Source organism: Cheilinus undulatus, linkage group 4 (assembly GCF_018320785.1).
Source record: "Cheilinus undulatus linkage group 4, ASM1832078v1, whole genome shotgun sequence".
NCBI lineage: Eukaryota > Metazoa > Chordata > Actinopteri > Labriformes > Labridae > Cheilinus > Cheilinus undulatus.
In genome coordinates, this window is record NC_054868.1 from 30549918 (window position 1) to 30568368 (window position 18451).

General features: G+C 38.9%; 1 protein-coding gene across 1 annotated transcript; it reads left to right on the top strand.

The window, feature by feature from the left end:
• Positions 1-1344: 1344 nt before the first annotated feature.
• On the top strand, positions 1345-18451 carry ldlrb (low density lipoprotein receptor b). Its single transcript, XM_041785621.1, has 18 exons — positions 1345-1624; positions 8455-8580; positions 9653-9775; positions 10565-10942; positions 11842-11964; positions 12093-12215; positions 12460-12582; positions 12693-12821; positions 12942-13113; positions 13306-13533; positions 13617-13735; positions 13848-13987; positions 14307-14448; positions 14557-14709; positions 14797-14979; positions 16129-16203; positions 16309-16469; positions 16580-18451. The coding sequence occupies exons 1-18, from the start codon at positions 1540-1542 to the stop codon at positions 16616-16618; spliced, it is 2622 nt and encodes an 873-aa protein (XP_041641555.1). The 5' UTR covers positions 1345-1539; the 3' UTR covers positions 16619-18451.

An 18451-nucleotide genomic window follows, 5' to 3' on the forward strand; every position in this document is an offset into this window, starting at 1 on the left:
TGGATAAATGTTGATTTTTGGTAAATATTATGACGGCTCACATTCTGGGGGGCTTCTGAAGAACAATATGCATTTATGAAATAAAGAAATATAATGAGTATTGATTCTTATATGCTATGTTTTAACTGTGTGATGAAATCATACAGTTATTCATATTTTGTTTTGTTTTTGTTGTTTCTTTCTATTTTGTACTGGACTGATTCAGCCATAGCTGTTAAGATGTGAAATACAATCATGTGCATAAATTTGAGGTATGTAGCCAATTAAGAATTTGTTAGAATTTTGCGCTGTTCTTTGATTGGCAGAAGGACAAAGAGAGCATTAGTTTGGCTTAAATGGTCATTGACCCTACGTTTATTAAGGATTACATATAAAGTTAACAAAATGTCACAAATATCACCCATCTGTGTGTCCCAGTGAGCTCTCAGAGCAGAGAGCTCCCGAGCTCAGGAAGCGTCTTTCTTTTTATTTTCAGGGGAGGATTCTCCTACACTTCCTAGTGAGGAGGAGTCCTGTGAATTACGACACTTCCCTGTAACAAAGAGTGGTCTCACTAGCTTTAACCTTAGCTGTCATTATCACTGTATACAAAAAGGAGCCACTCACTCTAATCTTAGCAGAGAAAAAGATTAACTATATCTAAAAGTACAATGTGTCATCTTGTAATATCTCTCAAATTCATCTGCAAGGACATCCAGAGCACTATCAGGGTTGTGTCAATCCTCCCTTCCTTCCTATGGTGCCCTCAGGTGAGCTATCTGGCTTTTACATGCCTTTCTTCAGTCTCTGTTTTTGGCCCAAACATGCCTAAAACATATGACCAGTGCTGTATATGTATGAAGTATGAAATATTCATCAGTAGCTCATGGACTGTACATGTTTTTGTTAGAGGTAGGTGCCGCAACCAGGATTAACAGCTATGATAACATCATTATTGAGAATTACTTTGCTGTCTTATGTTGTTCAAACATTTCACTTGTGAATTCTCTTGTGTGAGAGGTTTAAAAGAACACACACACACACACACTGAAAACTGAAGTGTATGACAGGCTGTTACTGTGGTTTATTGCAGTTTGTCTCTACTGTAAAAGCTGCTTCCTCATCTAGACTCTGTTAGTCATCAATAAAGTCTGTTAAGATGTGAAATGTCTTCATTGTTTCTGTGAATGTTTCAACTTCTTTTCATTCATTTTCCCTTCTACTTACATTCTGCTTTGAGAGGAAGAGATATGGGTGGATGGAGGGACGATGGAAGGACGACAAACTCGGTGATGTAGCAACCACGAGGCTCCACCCCCCGGCGTTGCTCACGTCGAGTTTAAACATCACACCACTGCTCTGGCACCTCCCTCCTGTCAGCCTCATACAAACTCGTCTGATGGGACCCGGACCTCATAATATTTTGCTGGCATTCGCCTTTTACGCACAGCTGCAGCGTGCCCACTCTGTCTGAAGCCTTTTACGCACGGACCCACTTCCTTCTTTACCTGCGTGGCTGCTCTTCAGCTGTCAACTAAGGAGGAAAATTAAGGACAGGATATGTTTGGGATGTGGAGGAGGGGACTCCCTGGACTGTCAGTATGTTGCTGTCTGCTGATGCTGATTCAGTTTGCTGCACAAGCAGGTAAGAAATACGATTTTATTTATTTTTTATTTTTTTCTGGAATGACTCTCAGGAGGATGAGCCAGGGTGTCGAAGTTTCTGAGGCTGGCATAATGCAGCTCGGACTAAAACATTAATTCCGTTATAGAATAATGTTTAAACTAAAGGTTTAATCATAATTATGTGGTAAAATGTGTATTCTGCTCTTTGATTAAAGTTGTATATTAAATGTTTCCATATGGCCTCGCGGAAGCAAGACTGATGAATCATGGGAAATGATCCGGATCTTAACATTTTCTTCATTGCACTTTTCCCTCCAGTTTATTTTAAATGAAAGGCTATAAATAATTATATTGAATTTCTATGTAACCATGTCGATTATGAATCTACATATGTGATAAAAAAGGACAGTCTGGTTTACATTTTGGAATATATGAATGAAATACGGACCGCGCTCTCATTGGTTTTCTCGTTTTAGAGTGTAGTAGAAAAGCCAATCACGTTCTCTCGTGTTGCAGGTTTTAAGTTTCAGGGGGCGGGACTAATGGGAAACAGGCGGTTGTCAAAGAGGAAGGGTGCGGCTACAACTCCAGAGGTTTTTCATCATCATCATGCCCCTGCAGCAAGCGGGATACGGGAATTTACATCAGAGTCTAAAACTCTTGCTTTTAACGCCAAACATACGCAGTATTACGTCATACCGTAGGAAATGGGCCATAAATGAGTCGAGACATTACATTTACACAGAACTTTAATCAAAGCTCCTTTGAGGAGCTTGATTGCTCCTTCTAATTTAAAATAGCAAACTGGACCATCAGCATCCAGACTGATCATTTCAGTACAGTCCGTTTTGATGGATTGAGCTGCTGCCAAGGGTAGGGTTCAGATGAAGCCATGCAAGTTTTTTTAATTTGTATTATTTCTACAGCAAAGATTCTCAATGAATCATTCTATACACCAGGGGCAGAGCTGGACATGTTAAATATCTGGGGCTAAGCCCACACAAAGGAGGGTCCATGTGGTCCCCTTCCCAAGAATACCTTTGCTTATCAGACAGTTGTATGAACTATTTTAATGTAATTTTAAACAAAAATTTTAATCTAAAAGCTATCTTTGCATTTTATGTGCAAAAATAGAGCTGTTTGAAAAATTACTTCTTTACATACATATTTTTAAAAAATAATCTAACTGCACTCTAAAGTGTCATTATCATACTAAAATCATGATACACTATGTTGTCTGAAGTTTACTTTTAAGTAACTTTGCATGGGTAAGGTGGGAATTTGGTTTAAAAAACACAATTGAAACTATGCATGTTTTTAAAAAGAACAAGAAAGCAACATATGGTGTTAAAGATTATGATTTATTCCCCAAAATGCTGAAAAACGCTCCCCCTCCAGGCCCCAGAAGACTATTACATATGTGCAGAGGAAATTTTTTATGGTTTTTAAGGGTTATTCATTGACAAAATAAAAATGAAAATCATCCAAAACTTTTGATGTGACACATGCTGAAGACATACTTATCAGTCCATTCTTGATTTTTTTTTTTTTTTCTAAATAAAGATTTATCTTTGGCCTTTATGCCTTTATTGATAGCAGAGGACAGCGGATAGAATTGGAAACAGAGTTGAGAAAGCTGGGGAGAGACATGTGAGAAAGCACCACAGGCCAGATTCGACCCCGGGCCAACAGTGTACATGGGGCGCGCCTTAAACCATTAGGTCACCTGCACCCTAGACCTGAAACTTTTTTTTCACTAATCTCAGTATATCAGTATTAAACCCAGGACTGAACAACAGTCAAGAAATATGTTGCCAAAATATCTCAATCGCCCCCCAGTGGCAGTTGCAGTATATGCAACCAGGTCCGATCTCCCCACTAAGACTAGAATTATATTTTTGGGATAAAAATAATACGTTCATTAGACAATACATCTATTTCAGTTTATGTAAAAGTCTCTCCCCCAATGCCAAGAAAAAGCTGGCCCTTGTATTAATTTAGATGATAGCCCCTGCCATAGAAGTCTGAATACTGTGACTTTTAGTATGTGATACCATGGGAGCAAAAAAAGGGCTTTTGATCAATTAATAGTAACAGTGTGTTTCTGCTCTCTGTAAAGCTAGCAGGATTGGTGAACACTGACCCTAATGTCCTTTAAGGCCAACAATGTGCTAAGAATTAGGCTTCAGCCCCCTTATGCTATTACTCCAGCAATCCTCAGTAATCTCTACTCCACATGCAGCTTTGCAGATTTTTTTCTTTCAGTCTGAGCTCACTTCCAGTCATCACATTTACATCTGTGGTTGTTTTAGCGAAAGTGTCTTTGTTTAAAGGCCTGGCTCTTGTTAACTTAATGTATTCATTCTGTATTTAGTTTACTTTAAATGAGACATCACCAGTCTTTCCGTTACATGAGAGACTGAAGTTTTACTGCAGTGAGTCACACAGGCTTTGCTGAGGAGTTTCATCTATATCAATCATCTAAAATACTTTCATAGCATGCTGTAAGAGGGCTGGATAATCTCATGTTTCAAGGAAGTCACTGATGTCTGTGTGTAGAGGTAAAATATAAAGAGAAAGCTGCAGGGGAAACTTTCAGTGGTTTCATTCTTCTGCAGATGCTGACCTCATTCTCAAGTCTTAAATGTGAAGACTTCTTGGACTAACTGTACAGGCTCAAAATCATACTGTAAGGGGGTCAGAGAGTTTCTTGGCCAGTGGGGATCAAACATAATTTGGCTGTGATCCTGCTGCAGTATTCATGCATTAACCACATGAACTCCTCTTTACTGAGCCAATGTACACAACAACTCACTATCTGCTGCTAGTCTTCCTCATGCACATGCATCCTGGTTATTAATTAACAACTGGGTGGATGTTTTGTCAATAAACGCACCTCTTTCTGAAGGTTTTCAGTGAATGTTCTCTGCATTTATATGCCATAAAAAGACAAGAGTGCATTGTCAGTTGACAGTCACATGAAGTCACAAAGGACAATTGTCATAGTGCAGTGTCAGGACGACAGACCGCATTCATTCTGCCAGTTTCTGCCGTCAAACAAGTGTTTGTTTAGTATTTTAATGCATGCACTTTGAAGCTAGTCATAGTCTGGTGTTTGTATAAGTACTCTCCTTACATGGTAGTGTTATGGTTGAGTGGTTTCCTGGTTGTCAAGTTCACACCATGGTTATAAATAGCACCTGAACAGTTCAGTTTGTCTGCAGAGGCAATAGATGCCCTGGAGATAGTATTCAAACAGGTCTTTGCACTTGAAGTTTGTGGGCTTCTGTTGTGTAATGTAGCTCTAGGCGTTGAGTTGTGTCACTGCTATTAAGATGAAGGTGATCAAATTTAGGGTTCTCATGAGTGAAAAGACATGTTGAACACAGCAACGAGCAGTGAGGAGTGGAAATCTGTGAAGAAAGTAAGAGACGTTTTATAAAGAGTCAGAGTCAAGCATGTTTCCTAAGTCTGAGCTAAGTCAGCGCCCCATAATTGCATTTAAAAAGTTAGAGAAAGACCTATTGGGTTTCCTTTTTGCTTGGTTTTATATCTTAAATTGATATTGAGGATTTTGAAATAGACCTAAAGACGCTCAGGTGAAAACATTGGATTATAGGTACCTCCTACATGAGCTCAAATAAACCTGGACTTTTTAACACAGATAAAGCTGAATATAATGAATGAAAGGGGATCTCCTCTCACCAAGGGTTTTCTTAGGAAGCTCCTGACCCACATGGGGAAGCTGCAGGGAAGATTGGCAGCGGAAAATGAAAACACTGGAAGTCAGAGGGGTCAGGAAGTGCTTGTGTTTGACCTACTTTTGCTCCCCCTTTTACAAATGGAGTAAATGAGGTGCTCCCTAAAATGGCAGTGAGAGACTTGACATTTTTAACTGTAAATCAGTGACCGCACATCTTGAGGGACAGCTGGAGTCTGCTTTGGAAACTCTGTTCCTGGAATTCATGGCTGCATGCCTGGTCTCCACTTGTGTGAGCGTTTGTGGTTTCCCTGAAAGCATGGGGGGGGGGGCACAGGAGGGGCCTGTCAGGATCAGCTAGAGTTTAATAAGTGAAACTCTGAGGGTTCCCAAGAATTACAAGCTCTCACTTCTGTTTTTTTGTGTGTCTGCTTTCAAAGTCGAAAGGAGGTAAGTGTTTGAGGCAACTCCAGCATTGAGAAAGCATTGTCTTCTAAATGTTCCTGATGAATCAGACCAGTTTGGTTGTTTTTTTTTTTTGTTTTTTTTTAAGCCAGCATCCCTCATACAAACACTCACGTTGACAGACGTCCTCATGTTTAATGTCCCCGCCTTGATCTGTGGGTCTCTGTGGTGATGCTGTTATGAGAAATGCCTCTCTGGGACCAATCAGCTCTGGTGGTGTGATTGTTCAACTCCTCCCTTGCTATTGTCTTAAAGGGATAGTCTGTCATGTTTCTGGCCTGCAGGTCACAGGAGGGACAGGATAGAGACATAGCCACACTTGCTACACCTACTCAGGAGTGGGAATGGTCCAGCCCGTTCTCACACATGTGTGATGTTGACAAGCGGTGTTCAGTGAGGTGTGATCGTCTCAGGGTCCTGACCTCTGAGCCCCAAATATTCCAGGGTCAGCCTAAGGCCATACAACTTCAAACTTTTAATCTTAAAACCAAGTAGTAAACCTGTTTGTACTTTCATGACAAAAAGATGAGTGTCATGCCTGAGATGTGTCACGCCAACAAGAAAGAAGGTGTGGGTTAACCTGCCTTCCTTTCATTTTATTAGCATGAATAGTTGTGACACCTGAAAGTACATCTGTAGAGGACCTGAGATACAGATTGAAATCTTCAAGTACATCAATAAACTTTTAAAAGGGGGTAAAATAGTATAAAAATGCCTACAATGAACAAATATCTTTGACCTTTTTAATACAAGAACTGATGAAAATCTCTCTAGAGTTTAAGGGCAGCCTGCCTGTAAAGATGTTGGGCAAACACCTCCTATCTTCAAAATCACCTCTTTTCAGGGAATGAAAAAAATACAGTACTTTTGAATTAATGTAAGACTGGCTGGTCATAGTCAGCATCTTTCTGACACATTTTATTGCTTCACATTTGTCCAAATCCGCTCAGAGTTGTAAAGGTAAAGGGTAGCACTGACTAATGAAAAAAAAAAAAGAATATAATGAACAGTGAAGATACAAGGTTTTGCCCTGACGGCAGCGATATGCACTTTACAGCAGAGAACTTAGCTAGTTGGAGATTGTCTGAGGTGGCAAGACATGGCATATAAAGGAAAAAACAACTTCCATCATAAATGAAATGTCTTTCAGAAATAACTGCACTGCAAACATTACAGACTAAGCAATATTTCATTAATAAAACAGAGAAAAAGATTAGAGGTCTAATTAAATTAGAGGGATTAAATCATGTAACAAGCAGTTTTAGAAGCAGAACAGTGTTAGCTTTGTTGGTTTACGATAAGCCTAACGTTTCTACACTAGCTACTTATTAATGCTACTACATAAGCCAATGTAGCTAAGTTAGCTTTAGTAATGTGAACTTTAGCAAATGTAGTTACTTTACTGACATAGCTTTGTAGTTTACGTAGCTGTTTTGTGAGCTTAGCTTTAGCTATGTTAGCTAAATAAGACCCAATTGCTGCATCATGGAGGATGAGCTTTCTTCCTGTAAGCAGACGGTTTACTTGGCTTCATTAAATGTTTTGTAATCTTGTTTAGCAGGTCAGGTTTTTAACTTTTGATTTATGGTATCCTACCCATTACCTTAACCCTTACCCTAACCCTAAATGGAAGTTTAATCTGATTTTATTGTGTTTATTGTGTATTTCATTTCTGACAGAAACATCGTCTCAAACGAACAGTGAGATGTACAGTCAGCAGCCAGAAACCTCTCTGCAGTTTTGTATGAAGTTACTGCATCAACATTAGTTTTGCAGAGGTCACAGGATATTATCAGCATCAGCTATTTCTGCTTGCTTGAGGGGATTTTCTCTGAAAATTTCCTGCTTTATTCATGCATCAGTTTGCACCATCTTTATGTGGAAATTTTACATAGAGGTGACAAGAAAACTTCCTGGCAAAACCATTTGTGTTCATACAGCTCACCTTAAAAAATTTGGGGAAATTTTCAAAATCTTTGTGCATTTGTGAAAACAGCTTAACAAGCCTTTTCAAGGCTATTCGCATTCTATTTAAAATTTCCTATATATTCTAAAGCTTATGTTTTACCTCAATTTCTCTAATTTCTCTTTCTATAGGACTACAAGGGGTAGATTTGGTTGAGGCGTGTGTTGGTTTTGGGCACGGGTTTAGCTCAGTTGGTACAGCAGATGTCCTGATGTCTTCTCACTCTCTCTCCCCATACTTCCTGTCTTTCTTTAACTGTTCTATCTAAATAAAGGCGAAAGCTAAAAAGATAAACTTAAGAAAGTATGTCTTGGTTTGTTGTAATGACTACATGTTTTTGCCCCGGCTTATGTTAAGAAAGATTAGACAGGTACAGCATTCTTTGTCCAAATACGTTAACATTAGACTCACTATCTTGTTATAACATAAGTCAAACGACTGCACTTATCTCTATTTGGTAGTCAGCTCTGAGTTAAGCAAAGAGAAAAAGGCGTGGCTTTCACATTATCACTTGTCAGAGCATCCTTCAATTGTCACTTAATTGTAACTTTCAGTTAAATATTTTACCTTGGCATGTTATCAGTTTTGTCTTTACACTTGCTCATGTTATCACTCACGCTCATGAGCAACAACCTGTAAATTGAGTAGGAAAGACTAATTATGTCAGTAGTTTATTCTTGTGTCATACTGAACTATTTAACTATTTTATTATTCACAGATGCCGCGTTCACCTGCAGCTCCACTCAGCTCAAGTGTGGAAATGGGAGGTGTATCACTCGCAGGTGGATTTGTGATGGGACCGATGATTGTGGTGATGGGACTGATGAGCTGCCAGAAACCTGCGGTAAATATTACCTCTACAACTTACATTCAAAATCTGAATACATTTAAACTGTGCATAAAAATATTTTCAATATCCATTATTACATTTTAGTAGAAGCTAAAATGCACTCACAGGAAGTCCAAAGGTTTATAATTTGTCACACTGATTAAGATTGAAACAGAAAGCTAAACTGAACATTTGAGATGCTAGAAACAGCAAAAATGTTTCCTTAAGAGTTGGGAAAACTATGGTGGCGTATTGCATTTGCAGGAAAATAAAAAAAGTCCTCCTGTTCTTATGACAGAACTATCTTGTAAAAACAGGAATTTATGTATTTTTGAAATTCCCGTTTTTACGACATACTATCTCATAAAAACAGGAATTTATTTAATTTTAAATTTCCTGTTTTCACAAGATAGTATCTCGTGAAAACAGGATTCCCCCTGACGCTCTCCTGCATGACTGGTTGCTGCATTAGCCAGTAATTAGAGGTTTAAGAGGTTTAAGAAGTAGTCAGAATCTTTCAAATCCTGAAAGATGTTGATCCAGTGCATATTGTTTCCTCATAATCCCCCACCAGTTCTCTATGCGTTGGTTATGATTGCTTGAGCCATACAAATAGCATCTGCGTGAAAACTCATCCACATGATCATGTCTCAGGAATATCTGCATCTGTTCCACGTAACAGTTCTCTTTCCCTAGGTCTGATCGAATTCTGTTTTTACGAGATACTATCTCGTAAAAACAGGAAAATCAAAAATAAATTTAAAAATCCTGTTCCTACAAGAAAGTTATGTCATAAAAACAGGAGGATTTTTTTTATTTTCGAGTGAATGCAATACGCCACCATAGAAAACAGCCAACTATCATCACCAGTGTTAAACAATGAGTATATTTCTCACTTATTTGCTGAACAGTATATTTTCATGTGGTTGTACACAAATAAATAGACACCATCAGCAGTTAAAAGTGGGAATCAGAAAGACATCAACTTTAACAGTGGTTTCAGTGTGACAGTTATCTAAGTCTGATCACAATTCTTTCATCAAAAATAATGATGATTTAAGTCATATTCTCTTTTTACTATCCACAGCTACCAAAACCTGTCCGCAGTCAGAGTTTAACTGTGGAGCTCCCACGAACCAGTGTATACCAGGTAGCTGGCACTGTGACGGCAAGGCTGACTGCAGGAACGGGGCTGACGAGAAGAACTGCAGTAAGTTTTTTTAAACTTTTTTTTCACAATATACCTGAACATCACAACAAACAAAATATCCAATACTGATATTTTAAGAATTACTACTTGATTAAAAAGACACAAATATAAGATTAAACAAAAATTTGTTTTCCAAGTGATAGCTAAAGTATCAATGTGTGCGACTAGCTGGTTAAACTTTGTTACCCTTACAAGCTCTGCTGCACTGATATCAACAAGCACAATGAGCTGTCAGCATCTCACATAAGCAACATAGTTAGTTAGGCAGTACTTTGATTGAAAAATTGAAATTAAGTTGTATCTGTGTCAGTTTAAAGTGGCGTACACTATGTAATCACATTTAACATTGGCATGTGGGTGCAAACCTCAAGAATAACTATATACTGGGCAGCAACCCCCCCCCCCAAAAAAAGAAAACTGTTTTGTCAATTTTAAATGTGTTCAGTTTGTACTTTGACTAGATGACTAATCTGAGTTTAAAGATATGTATAATCTACAAGCAAACAAGTTAATATGCCTGTGCTAACATGTAGTGCTTGCCAACATGAGCAGTTTAAATACATCTATTTCATTTTATAGCATCAATGCTAACACACACAAGAAAACAAAATCCTCATACCCTAATACCTAGGCAGCATGTGCAGTGCCATTTTAATCATTCTTCTTGACTGTTGGGTTGTTTTGTTATGAAACTGACTGAAATTTACCATTTAGCTAACTAGCTGCCTAGCTAGCTTTAACTTTACATCAGATTCACTGCTCTCTTTTCTCTCTCCTGTCTCTCCACAGCCGCCAAACAATGCAAAGCTGGCGAGTTTCAATGTGCCAATGGTCAGTGTATATCCCCCAGCTTTGTCTGCGACAAAGACAACGACTGTTCGGACGGTTCGGATGAAGCTTCCTGTCCCAAACCCACCTGCAGCTCTCTCTCCTTCCAGTGCAACAACTCAGTGTGCGTGCCAGCCATATGGCGCTGTGACGGTGATGCTGACTGTGCTGATGGGTCTGATGAGTGGCCTGAAAACTGTGTGGGACAGGAACATGTGAAGACCTCAGTGACCTGTACTGTCCGTGAGTTCCAGTGTACAGATGGGCAGTGTATACCCAGCTCCTGGAGGTGTGATGGAGACTCGGACTGCCTCGATCGATCGGATGAGGTCAACTGCAGTAAGTTGGCAGTCTGAATCCAAGGCCAGGGGATAAGGGGGGCTCAACCAAATGGGGGACTTATGGAGGTCAGCAAAATCATGGTCAATTGTAAAGTTAGGCTGTGATAACCATATTTGATTTTTTTGCCTGAATGATAACCACTCTTATCAAAGCAACACTTTTTTTTACTTATGCCTCAGTATATAGCCTTCTTCAAAATATGAAGCCCTTTCCTTAAAACAGAATTAAAATTAGTTAAAAGTGGCAAAAATTGGTAAAAGAGGCAAAATAGACATAAAGGGAGGTGAAATAGGACTAAAAAGTGGCAAAAATTGGGGATGATGAATAGTGGTTAAATATGGCAAAAATAGGTAAAAGTGGGAAGAATGAGTAAACAGAGGCAAAAAAGACAAAGTAGGGAAAAATATTTAAATAACAGGCATAAAACTTGGTGAAATGCCAGTAAAATTTGTGAAATGGGCATAAAAGGTGGTTGAAAAGGATAAAAAAAAGTGGCAAAATAGCTTATCAGCAGCAAGTTAAATTGGCAGAAAAATTGGTGAAAGAAAACAGCAACACAAATAAAAAAAATCAATATCAAAACTCAATAATAGTTCACACACACTTTTCAGCCCCAAAATAAAGTAACTGTGAGCCAGGACATATGCTAGCACGAGTGCTACTGAACCATTCCTGTTTTTTAAACTGCATAAATTAAATTATATTATTAGTTTTAGAATATGGCGTCTAATAATTGTCGCTTATTTGTTATTATTGTTATTAATGGAAGATTGACCCTGAACTTATCACAGGATTTCCTCCTCCCTCTGTCATCTCATATTCCTTCACTTTTCATTTATTCTCTTTCTTCCTGTCTCGACCTCTCTTGTATTAATCAATTTGTCTTCTCTTTTTAGGTCAGCCCACTTGTGGACCAGATCAGTTCCAGTGTAATGATGGTGTCTGCATCCATGGCAGCCGCCAATGCAACGGACAGCATGACTGCAGAGACCTCAGTGATGAGATCGGCTGCCACATAGGTAACTCGCAAGAAGAAGTCATCTTGTTTAATTGACTTAGCTCTTTTTTTCTTTGATACCCCTTGTAAAGTCTTTGTAAATCGGTTTTAAAACCATTGTCTGACAGCTGAATCTGTTCTTGTTTGCAGATAGTGTATGTGAAGGCCCCACCAAGTTTAAGTGTAAAAGTGGAGAGTGTATCAGCATGGACAGGGTGTGCGACAAACAGAGAGACTGCAGAGACTGGTCTGATGAACCTGTCAAAGAGTGTGGTAAGTGAATCAAGCTGACAAAAAAATCTGATGAAGAAGGCTGTCAGAGTTTGGATATTCATTCAGCTCTGAGTCTACTCAGAGCAGCCTGGAAAATATGATCAGAGCAGCTAGCTAAGCAGTCTTGGCTGACTGGCTTGGATAGTTTGTGGTCTGAAACAGTGATAGTAAGTTTATGCTACCATTTGGAAAAATAGATGCTAGGCATACTTTCTGAAGGCTCTGTGTGTCTGTGTCACCATAGGCAACAATGAGTGTTTGACTGGAAATGGTGGCTGCTCCCAAATCTGTGATGATCTGAAGATTGGCTACAACTGCTCCTGCAATTCTGGATACAGACTGATGGCAGACAATAAAACCTGTGAAGGTGAGAGGTTGCAATCAGCTCTGGGTCTACATTTATAGTTTAACAATTCTTGACTTTATAGGAAAAGTTTTGCTGTCTTTTAAATCATGCTCCTATTTCTCCTCTTGCAGATGTCGATGAATGTGCTGTGCCGGACACTTGCAGTCAGACCTGCATCAACCTGCCTGGCAGCTACAAGTGTGATTGTCAGGAGGGCTATGAGATTGACCCTGCAAGCAGGACATGCAAGGCTGAATCAGGTAATTTTACTTGATCGACTTTACCATGATCATCTTATCTGAAAATGATCAATTATGTATACTAAAGGCTTGAAATATTACATGAAAATAATTGCTTCTTTTTTCATCTTTGCCATCCAGGCACCGTGGCCACACTCTTCTTCACCAATAGACATGAAGTGAGGAAGATGACAGTTGACCGAAGTGAGTACATCCGTCTGATTCCTCAGCTGAAGAACGCGGTGGCTCTGGACATGGACATGCCTAACAAGATGATCTTCTGGTCTGATCTTTCCCTGAAGAAAATCTACAGGTTAGAGCGACTTAAAATATTCTGGATCTGCTTATTTGTAGTTTTCTGAAGATATTCTTGGTGAACTGCAGCAGAAAGCCTCTATCAGTATCTCTGAACTTCATTTAATCTAGACTACTGTGTATAATGGGTTGCAGATGAAGCAATACTCATGCCTAACAGAAAGAAACTGTCTTGTTTTCCTTCCAACAGCTCCAGGTTAGACATGGCTGGTGATTCTTCTTACCACACTGAAGTAATTGGCAGTGGGACTGAGGCACCAGAAGGGATTGCAGTGGATTGGATCCATGGCAACATTTACTGGACTGACAGCAACTTAAAGACGATCTCTGTGGCAACAACAGATGGCAGCAAGAGGAAGACTCTGATAACAGAGAACCTGGACAAGCCAAGAGCCATCACAATTGATCCTGTTGAAAAGTGAGTGAAAATGTTGAACTGGTTTAAGACTGATCTTTTATTTCCAGGTAGTCTGACTCAAAATTTCAAATTTCTTTGTTTAGCTTCATGTATTGGACAGACTGGGGCGAGCGGGCCAGGATAGAGAGGAGTGGCTTGAATGGAGCAGATCGCTCTACCTTGGTGTCAGATAACATTGTGTGGCCAAATGGCATCACCCTTGGTAAGCAGAGTAAATTGATTAACCTAATGGAAACCACAAACCTCCACTCAAACTTAAGAATTAACCAACAGTGTTAATAAGTCATATACCTCTTTTATACTTTTCTGGACAGATATGGTTAACCAGCGTCTGTACTGGGTGGACTCTAAGTTGCACACTCTATCCAGCATTGATGTGAATGGAGGGACACGACGCACTCTCATTTACGACCAGGAAACACTTGGCCATCCCCTGTCTCTGACTGTGTTTGAGGTGAGTGACGAAGTCATTGTATACCCACATGACAATGAAGTCACTGAATGTTAAAAGTAGTTTGGACCATGTTGTTGAATGGATAGTTGAATCAAGCTCGTGGCTGGAAACATTAATGTTATAATGGAAACTATGATCCATTTCAAAAGGGGTCAAATCCTGTCTATGCGTTATGAGAGTTATCTGGCTGAATGATTTAGTATAAAGAACTGAGTCTGCGTTTTATGTCCCATAAATTTGGTGCTAATTCTTAATCAGACTTAAGAATTAATCCACTGGAAAACTGTTGTTAACCAAGCTGCATTTCTCTTTTAAATAGGATAAAGTGTTTTGGACAGATATGACCAGCAGTGCCGTTTATAGTGCCAGCCGCCTGACAGGAAATGACATCACCAAGCTAGCAATGGACCTCATCCAGCCAGAAGACATTGTGCTGTACCATAACCTCAAGCAGCCAACCGGTAATGGCATGTCAAGAGCTAATCCAAGTACCCCTGTTTCAAACAAAATATATTTTTTTCAAGGTTTAAAGTGATTTATAAGGCCTTTTGTATTGCTCTAATGTACAGGTAAAAACTGGTGCACAGAGAGTAACAGTATTAATGGAGGTTGTGAGTTTCTGTGCCTTCCTGCTCCTGTAATCAACCAGCACTCTCCCAAATTCACCTGTGCCTGTCCTGACAACATGACCATGGCACCTGATATGAAGAAATGTGTGGCAGGTGAGAGTCCCCTGTACATGGAACTACAAATAAACAAAAAATTAACATCAAAACATGTAATAACTGTTATAGTCTCTCTTTCTGCAGGTTCAGTTGCCCCGCCGGTTGAGAAAAAAACTGCTGCACCACTCCCGTCTCAAGGTCCAACCAAGCCCAACCCGCCTCTCCCTACCACAACAGTTGCGACCACCAAAGCTACCAAAAAGCCTCAGAGTGCCTCATCCAGCCAACCACCACAGACCACACAGCAGCCTGCCATCACTGCTCAAGGTATGGTGATATGAATTGGTTTTGTACTGGACTACTACTTTATGTTTTAATATAGTGGTCACAACACTTCTTCATTCTGCCTATTTCATACAACGTGGAAAAACATGAGCTAAAATTCTAGACATGGGGGGCTCCAGCGTAACCCAATCTATCTGTGGGTTCACAGTTTTGGATGGGTTGACCACAATATCTATTCTAAGATATCCTGGCTTTTGTACATGCAATCATATTTCATACATTAAATTTGTTCAGTCCTTAGATTAATAACCAAAACTGCAACAGGGCCAGCTGCTGAGAAGCATCCCCACAAGTTGATGCTGCCACCACTGTGCCTCGCAGTGGGGATGGTGTGTTCGTAGTACTGTGCAATGTCTAGTGTCCACCAACCATAGCATCTTGTCTGATGGCCAAAAAAAAACATTTTGGTGTCATCAGACCAAAGAAATTTCTCTCGCTTGACCACGGAGTCTCCCAGATGCCTTATGGGTGAACTCTAGTTGAGATTTGATATGAGTTTTCTTCAACAGTGGCTTTCTCTTTTCTCTTTCTCTGAACGGTGAGGATAGTAAACATCACAGCTTGACTTGATTAATTTATTAGTTGTTAGCATTTTAGTATGCACTAACGTTAGCTTAAACCACTGCTAATATATGGGAGTAAAAGGGGCTAGCACAGCAATTAGCAATAATGTGTTTTGGCATTGTGCTACGGCTACCTGTGGTTTAGTTTACAGTTCATCCTACTTTTGTCAAACAAAACATTTTATCAGTGCATTGTCACAGTTGTTTTAAAATAGTGTTTTGAGAAGACTGACATCACACCCATGTTAACAGAAAAATGGTTAGCTAACAGCTAGTTAGCTTAGCAGTAACACTGTGGGCTGTTTACCCTCCCACAGGTAAACAGCTCTACCTTTCAGCCCCTCAGAATCAAAGTAATAAAAACATGCAGAATATTGTTAAGAGTGTATTTTGCAGCTATGTGGTGAATAATTTTATTGCTTGTTGCCATCTTAGACTCTCAGTTAGCAAAAAACTGTAGCATCAAACATGATTTACTGTAAAGACTGCAAAGAAAGAGACTCAGCTATTTTTTTAATTTCACATTTAGAGATAGAACTGAATAAAATCAGTCACTCTTCTCTTTCAGGTAACAAATTAGCCGGCGGCCCTGAAGAAGCTCCTTCATCCCACCCTTTTGCTCTCTACGTGGTTTTGCCATTAAGTAAGTTTGACTCTCAAATCTTTGTGCAATCAAAATAGCTCCTTTGTTCAGCTACATGACGAAAATTTCTTAACCAACCATCATTAACTTTTCTTTGCTTTGCAGTGATGCTGTGCCTGGTGGTATTTGGAGCAGTGTTGCTGTGGAGACACTGGCGTCTGAAGAATACCAACACTATTCACTTTGACAATCCTGTGTACCAGAAAACCACAGAAGACGAGCTCCACATCTGCAGAAACAGCTCTGAGGGCTACGTTTATCCTCAGGTATGCCCACCTACATACCAAATGACTTTTCTCTTTATTAAATATCCTCTGATTCTCCAAATATGAAGTTTAAGAGCTGCTGTTATTCATTGTAACATTTTTCATTGCAGAGGCAAATGCTGAGCATGGAGGACATGGATGTTGCATGACACATAGATGACGAAGACATTAATTGTCTCTTGAAGTGATTTTTTTTTTCTTTTGCAAACATGAAGTAACAAAGGCCATTTTTTCTACTGCTGCTGCCCCTCCCTGCCCACCTCATTTTGTGGCTTATTTTTCTGACCTCAGCACTGTGCCGTCCAAGCCTAAAGGAAAAAGAACTGAAAAAGAAGAAAAGCCCCGGAGCTTTTTGTAAAATGGTTTTATATGAAGGATTAATGCGTAGTTTCAAAAGACGATGTTCTTTATCCTGGAGCTGTGACTCTTCTGAAACTCTTAAAATTATTTGTCTGAGCATCCTGATGCCTAACATAAAGCATAAAGCCTAACACATAGTCTGATTTTATTATCAAAATACATAAACAAATCACAAGTTCTCCAAGATATACTTGAAAAATCTGACATTTACTGTCTCAAGACTCACTTGTGCCTTTCAACAACACTCTAACAATTAAGTGACCTAAACACCTTACAGCCTCTATCTCTTAGATCAGCTTCTATGGTAGTAAATACTAAGGTTGCCAACAATTTACACTTTTCAATTATTTTCAATTATTATTATTTTTTGTTACTGCGAGTTTCAAGACAACACAATCTCCGTTACTTAAACGATATCAAGAAGTACCAAAGTTTGTCTTGGAGCTAAAATGTTGCTTAAGTATTTGGACAAATCTGTACAATTAATTGGAGACCAGGAGTTTGCCTGCAATTTTTGGTAAATACAGAAGAAATCCAAAAACGGGGTGCTTAGGACTTCTATTTTTGTTGCTGTGGTACCAAAACTGATATCAATATTGTTTGATTTTTACTATAATCATATCAAAGGCTCCACAATTGGCATCAAGAAAACCCTAGTATACTATACCTTTAGCTGTGATTATTGGTATGGTTGCATATAATATTGTAAATGCAAACTTTATTTCTTTATGGTACAGAGTTGCACATTTTATTGGCTCCCATATCAGAAGCATTTATCTTAATTATCATCCATCAAAGAATCATGAGTCACATTTAAATCATTTCTCTTATCTTCACATAAAAAGCATGTTAGACTGTGAAGAGTCTTAAATGGTTTACATTGTATGTGAAAAATGCTGCTGAGTTTTGTGAAGTCAACCAAAATGAAGAAAATTTTTCAAATGAAGAAAGTTAAGTGATTGTAGATGATTAATCATGAAGCACTGTAAATAGTTACTGTAAATACTTTGTAAAACACATTTATGTTCTGTCTGGTGTTGCCTTTTTACATTTGTAAATTTAAGTCAAAATTATTGTAAATATGTAAGAAATTATTTTTATTTATTTAAGGGAACATTTGAGCTAAAGTTTTTTGTTATTGTCATCTGGATCTCTATTTTTTGTTCCATCAGTACATGCCTGACCTTTACATTGTTTAGCTGTTGTTATCTTATGTTCAATCAAACCTTTGGATGCCTGTTCAGCTGAGTGTGTTTAAGGTACTGTGCGTGTCATTTACAACAGATTTCTCCATGTTCAGGGGAAATACTTAAGAGGCCTTTTGGTTCCTTAACCTTTGCTTTGATGATCAATCACATAATTTATTTTGCTTTGCCTTTTTGTTACTTTCACTGTGAGATGAAGGCACATACTGAGGTGATCTCTGTCACTGTAAAATGTATGTAGAGACAGAAGTTATGCACAGCAGCCTGCTTGTCAGTGCACATTGCTTTGTTTTGTTTTTGGTTGTACTTTTCTTTTTTAAATAAAAGAATCTGAACCCATTTTTGACATTCTTTAGAGCAGCTGGGCCGTGACTAAGCTTGACAGTGACTTTGCAGAAAAAAGAATCAATTCAGCAT

Coding starts and splice junctions, on each gene's coding strand:
- ldlrb (XM_041785621.1), top strand. CDS start 1,540: ATGTTTGGGATGTGGAGGAGGGGACTCCCTGGACTGTCAGTATGTTGC. Junction 13,988..14,306: donor TGTCTCTGACTGTGTTTGAG/GTGAGTGACGAA, acceptor TCTTTTAAATAG/GATAAAGTGTTTTGGACAGA. Junction 14,449..14,556: donor TAACCTCAAGCAGCCAACCG/GTAATGGCATGT, acceptor TCTAATGTACAG/GTAAAAACTGGTGCACAGAG.